The sequence below is a fragment of the Epinephelus moara genome, chromosome 12, assembly GCF_006386435.1.
Source record: "Epinephelus moara isolate mb chromosome 12, YSFRI_EMoa_1.0, whole genome shotgun sequence".
NCBI lineage: Eukaryota > Metazoa > Chordata > Actinopteri > Perciformes > Serranidae > Epinephelus > Epinephelus moara.
In genome coordinates, this window is record NC_065517.1 from 2,091,306 (window position 1) to 2,098,063 (window position 6,758).

At 40.5% G+C, this 6,758-nt stretch overlaps 1 protein-coding gene across 1 annotated transcript in view; it reads right to left on the bottom strand.

Moving 5' to 3' along the window:
* The window catches only part of kcnk10a (potassium channel, subfamily K, member 10a), an 84,365-nt gene extending 79,799 nt beyond the window's left edge, over window positions 1-4,566 (bottom strand). The window contains exon 1 of the mRNA XM_050058860.1: window positions 4,066-4,566. Coding sequence (XP_049914817.1) covers window positions 4,066-4,120 — 55 coding nt within the window. The 5' untranslated portion in view covers window positions 4,121-4,566. The remainder of the gene's footprint in view (window positions 1-4,065) is intronic.
* Between the last annotated feature and the right edge of the window lie 2,192 nt (window positions 4,567-6,758).

Below are 6,758 nucleotides of genomic sequence, written 5' to 3' on the forward strand. Positions count from 1 at the left end.
GTTCACTGTGGGGTGTACTCACTTATGTTGCCAGCTGTTTAGATGTTGATGGCTGTGTTTTGAGTAATTTTCAGAGGAAGGTAAATCTATGCTACTATACAAGCTGTACACTGACTACTTTAAGTTATATCAAAGTGTCATTTCTATAGTGTTGTCCCATGACAAGATATAATGAAATATTTGCAAAAATGGGAGGGGTGTACTCACTTATGTGAGATACTGTAGATTCCTCTGACCATATTTGTACATTTTTAGTGACCACTTTCCCCTCTGTGAAGATGTGCAGTAGGTTGGGATCAGGTGCACGCAACAGTGATCAGCTGAGTCCAGAGGAGGGAGAGGAATTGATTTGTATGCATTTTTAATCGACCCATAGCATCTGTCTAGTAACTTGTTTTTCCTGGTGGGACAGGAAAAAGTTACTTAGAGTTTTGTCCAGTTAGCAATGATTAAAATCGGCCAGAATTAGATTGGGGGCATCTGGAGAAAGCGCCTGTAGATTTTGCACCATCTGGAGGATCTGCTCAGCGGCAGTTTATGCATCAGCCTTCGGGTGGATATACACCAAAGTTATGAAAATCTGTGGGAATTCCTGTGGCAAGTAAGACTGGCACATGGACACAGAAAGCATCTCAATGTCTTTGGTGCAGATACGCTCTCTGGCAAGCACATTCTTGCACCAACATTCATTGATATAAAGACACACATTGGTGATCCTCGCGTCACGGTCCATGCGCAGCGGTACTCCAAAGCCGTCAATAGCCACGCTGCTGTCAAAGTCAGACTCCCCGAGCCAAGTTTCAATGATTGCCACGATGATTGCGGACGAGGGCCTGGAGTTCTTCCGTCTTATTGTAAAGGGACCTTGCGTTGGTTACAATCATTGAGGGAAGCAGGATACGAGACAAGGGCTGACTTTTCAGTTACTCCCGTACCCCTCCTCTCCGCCCCTCTTCCTTGGTTTGCGTCGGAAAACTCCGAAGGAGCTAGCTTTTCCACTGCCATGGCGAAGTTTCTTTCTTGGCTTACAGCACCCACTTAAGATATACTGGAGCAAGAAGTCTGTGGAATAAATGATCCTGTCTACTCCCGGGACAGAATGCAGCCCTCCTGTCAATAGACAGGTGGATGCCAACACCACCAACACAAAAAGCACAGTCCAGTCCATGTTACTGATCGGAAGAACTCATACTTTCCGAAGAACAGAGGCAGGAAATGTAATCACTTAATAACTTTTAAGTAAACTTTAGTAGACAAACAAACGAAAAAACAGACAGGGACTCTACACTGCTGCTGGTCGCCGCTTGCACATGTGCCCCCCTAAACAGTATGGTTGTCAAAGGCCCCAGCCTGCCAGAAGGTTTGAAGCAGGAACCCTCTTATTGAAAGGTAACAGTGCTGAGCACCAAAAAGAAAAAACACCAAAAAAAAAAAAAAAAAAAAGTAAACAAAAAAAAAAATATTGGAAATACAAAACAAATCTGGAAATACACAAACGGGTTACACACAAAATCTGAGAAAACTTTACATTAACTTAAAAATAAATGAAAAGCATTTGTGTAAAACTTTCAAACTGATATTTGTAAACACATTTTTTATTTGTGAATCTCAATTCTACACTTGCAGGTTTGTGTTATATGCACACTGAGTCAAATTTGGAATTTTTGGAATTTATTTAAGTATTTGCTGATGCGTTTTACATTTGCGAAATATTTTTGTGAGTGTTGTATCAGTGGTAGGTGTTTTTTATATTTATAGATAACACATTTACACACGTATTGCTTATCTGTTCACATGAATTATATTGAGACAAATCTATTTCCATACATGACAATCTTCATCAACAGCTGCAGCTTGCTGATCACCTGTCAGCATTTATAATTCAGCATTTATAACTGGAAATAGTATATTTTATTTCACCTGTGAAATGGTGACTTACAGAAACAATTACTCTTTGCAACCCTACCTTAACTGTGCAACACTGCAATAATTGGTGCAATTATTCAACTGTGCAATACTCTTCAGTACACTAATTTAATCTCACAAACACCTCTTGAATGTACATATTTAACATATAATACACATACTTTACATATTTCTTATTTTTATTCCATTGATGTATATATTGTATTGAACATTGTAGGATGATACATATTTTAATATTTCTAAATCTTAACATTGTAATTAGGGATGCACGATAATATTGGCATGTCACTGGTATCAGCCAATATTGGCTTTAAAGTCAGAGTCAGCCAACATGTTTTTTCTTATTTTGCACAATGAATGAATATTACATACATTGAAAAGCATTATATTTCATGTCTCCATCTGCTGGTGGGCCATCATGATAAGAGTAGGAGGCTATGCATGCATAATATGATGTTAATTACATTACAGAAGAGACTTGATGATCACTAAAATTAAGTGGGGAAAAAAGTGGAAATATCGGTATCGCTATTGGTTATCGGTCAAGTGAGTTGTTACAAATTGGCATATCTGCAAAGAAATCCAATATCATGCATCCCTAATTGTAATGTAGCATAATGCACATTTTTAGATTTTTACACACTTTACAGACACAGCACATTACACACATTTATATTCTTAACATTTTACACATTAGTGTTAAACATTGTAGCATAATGCACATTTTTCTATTTATTTTACTTTGTATTTAATCATTTTATATTTACATGCTCTTATTTTTACTTTCTTATAATCCTCTCTTCTTTACTTCAGAGAAACTGGAACAAATCAGTGTCACCCTGGGAATCAATAAAGTATTTCTTATCCTAATTCTGATTCTAATCCTGATTCTAAATTCGATCTCGATCCTCATTCTGATTCTGATCCTGATCCTGATTTTGATCCTGTTTGTGATTCTGATCCTGATTTTGATTTTGATTTTGATTCTGATCATAATTCTGGTTCTGATTCTGATGCACTGGGTGAAGTCTGGAGTGACAAAAGCTGAGGATGACTGTGAGATGTGACTGAAAGATCTTGAAAAAGCCAGAAAGCAGACCTTGACTTTATATAATGCAAATGGCTTTACCTTGTGTACTTCATTTTAAATGTCACACCTTCACCTGCTCTGCTGCCAATTATCTCTTGGAACCAACGCAGGCTGTTGACTGTAGTTGGACTCCAGTGTGAATGTTGATTAGCTCCCAATGTGACTGACAGCCACCAAAACAAATGACTGGACTTGTACACATCATTATCCATTCACTAAATAATGTTATGTAACACTGGGTTCTGGAATCGTGACCACAATTCCACATCTCACTGACACTGTGCACGCTCCTGAACACCAATAAACAGCTTTGTTTTATCTAACCAATCAACCCATGTGTAGAGAAAACTCTTTATGTGTTTTGCAGGTGCCATAAAAGAAATCACTGAACTAATGGGAGTGGGAGCAACGCACCACCTGTACAGGCTGTAAAAGCTGGGTAAACGTGCTGGTGCTGACGCTGTATGAGGACGTGAGACACATGCAGGATTTGGGGATATCTTGCCAGTGGTGGATGAGGTAATGTTTCAACCAGAGTCCGTAAACATCTCGACACTGCATTGCACTGAGGCTTTTGTTGACTGACAGCACCTTAGACTTCCATGCAAAGACTCTTTGTGGGCATAATTAACTCGTATTTTGCCTTTCCTCCCACTGCATCATTGCTCAGGTACCAACACATCAACACATGCCCCCCTCTGTTTTGAGCAGTGGGGACGCCACAGTAAGGATGTGGCTGCAGCAGCCTTCTCTCCCTCAGTAAAGTTCAGCATGCAGCATCAGCCTCTGCTCTACCATACTCCTCTGGAAAGTCCATTTCTGGGCAGCATTAATCTTTCATTGACTGCCTGGCACAAACAATCAGAATGGGTAAAGGAACAGTTTCACACACATCTGAAAACACACAGTAGCCTACTAATAGATGATGTGATGAACTTTGACAGAATTCAGTAAAAAATCTAATGGGAAAATGCAGATGAGACAACAATGTTTTGTTAAAAGACTGCAGTCAAATAATGAAAAGATGAAAGACTGATTAACAGTCTAACCTGGTGGAGGGTTCATGTTCCCTGGCTTTCTGGGATTTTCGGTCGGAAATTTCATCTTGATTCTCCTAGATCTTGGTGCTGCTTCTGGGGGAAAGAAATGTTTTTAATGTAGCAGAATCCTTTCGGTCGATTCCGTCGACTTTAACCGAGAGAGGATGGAGAAAGGGAAGGGATAAAAACACATCATCCGCGGAGTGTGGTACTGCTGATATAATGTCTGAGAGGCTCCTCTTCTGTCTTCACCCACGGCGGTGTTTAGGAGCGCACACTCACTGCTCGCCGCATCACCGTCCGCATTGTGTGCTAGGTAGTTAACACCATGGGCGCCAGTAGCGGGAGGCCGACCCCGTTGATGAATCTAACGTTTACATTGTGATGGTGTTTTTTCTCCTATGTATTTACGTAAGGGTGTAGCGGAGCAGCGACTCTGCGCTGCCAGTCAAAAGGATGCACCTCTCCCTCTCTCTCTGTCTCTGGACGCAAGACTGCTTCTGGTGGGCTTCGTTTAGCTCAACACGCCAAGGCGGCTGCGTAGGACTACAAGACACGACGTCAGTTTACAGAGATATATCAGTTGGCCTGGAGGAGAAGAGGGGGTAAAGTAGGGAGAATGGAAAGCAATGTAATGGCAGGGGCGTAGCACCAAATTCTGGGTCCCATGCATCAGCAGTCTCTGTAGTTCCCTATCCTCTCCTGATCCATGTCTCTCTCATGCACCTTTTGCTTTTTTTTTTTTTTTTTTTTTTTTTCACAAAGTCAGTTTTCTTTCATTCCCTTTTCTTTCTTTTTATTTTGGAACTCCAGTTACCCTCTCTTTGGGGATGACATGATTGTGTGTGTTGGTGGCCCAGCAGGATAAGCAGCCGCTCACTCGGCTCAAGCTGCATTTAGAGACAAATCATTGTGCAGGGACGGGCTTGTTCTCATTCCAAAGTCATCAGATACCACCACTTTGTTAGTGATTTCAGATTTCATCAATCCAAAAGCCACTTCTTGCAGTGGATGATAAGCCATGGGGCAGCATCAGTTTATAACGTGGCCAGACATAACCTTTCGTGGTGGCAAGATATGTTGCTAATCAGCCAGACTGCTCCTTTCATGGCACTATGATGTATGGATGGTGGCGTTAGTCTGTAAGGACTTTCTCCTGGAATTAGCTACCTGTCCAAACTATGATGTTTTTTCTAACCAAACCAGATTCTTTTCTTGACATCCCAGCGTTGGTTGCGGTGTCCTTGAACATTAACAGCAGACACAGGAGGATACCTAGTCTGTAATATGTAGACGTAAGAGGCCACTCACAAAGTGGCGATATGTGACGACTTGGGATGAGAACGTGTTCAGCATGCAGCATCAGTGTCCAAGGGGGGACTTAACATTTTTGCACCTAAAGGGACTGTTCTTTATTTATCAGAGGAAGAGGGTGGCTGGAGTGTGACTTTTCATTTTTCGACCCTCTCTGAAGCTACAAAAATTTTTCCTTGAGCCTCCCTGAGGGACTGTCAAACAGTGTTGGGAACGTTACTTTAAAAAAGTAATTAGTTATAGTTACTTGTTACTTTCCACAAGTTTTTATAAAATGCTCAAATATGTCAAATTGCTTGGACACCCCCCCTTAATGGAACTGTATGTAATGAAACTCAACAATGAATATGTTAAATGAATGAAATTGACACTTGAAAGAATAAATCATTATTATAAAACATTGTACACTTATCCACACTACACTGCATTGTTGTGTGGGACAACGTAGCAGACACAGACAAATTCAGTCTTAGAACCTCCATTAATCACGCGATTTAAATGTGAAACATCTCATTGACTGACCGTCACCTGTGTGTATGTGGAGAAGGAGAGGGGCGGAGGGAGCAGAGCTGTGGAAACATCCTGCAGTCCGACATACTATCATGCATTTAATAACTTATTAGACGGATAGAGAAAGGCGACGTTTAGAGAGCAAGCCCAAAAAAACGCAGCCCGCGACTACCAATATTTGTAAGTGACTTTACAAAAAAATAAGCCCAAAGTCGCAGCTAATAAGCGGACTTGACAACCCTGCTTGTATGCTTGTGAATACCCGCCCTACTCTGCCTCTGATTGGTTTATGATGAAATTTTACTCTCCCTAAGCCAATCATCATCACTTATGCTGTTGTCTCTCCCTCCCTTCCCCCTCACCTGACCTCACCAAAGAAAAAGAAAAACAAGCAAGCTCCTTCTCAGCTGAGCCTGCTTGGGTGAAGGCCGCTTCAGTGAACTCAAGTAAAGCCAAGTAACTGCGCATTTTATTGTGAGTAATGGTAACAGCATTATAACAGGGGAGACAGTAACTTTATTGATTACTTGTTACTGAAAAAAGTAGCGCCGTTAGTAACGCCATTTATTTATAACGCCGTTATTCCCATCACTGCTGGCAGAAGATGCACCACCCTCCCTCCACCATAAATTAGTAGATTTTTAAAATATACCCTTTGATGTTTGAAATTTAAAAGTTGTAGCCGAAATGCAGCTAAAAAAACCCTCAGTTTTTCACTCCATTCATGCATGCTGGTTAGTTGGTGCTAATGGTTTATTCTTGGCCAAATTTGAAGTGAGACATAGAATAAAGTGTTTTTTTTTTTTTAAAGAATATCTTTATTATTAATTATGTGTCACATCTTATTAACATATACAAACACATTTTTTTTTTTTTTT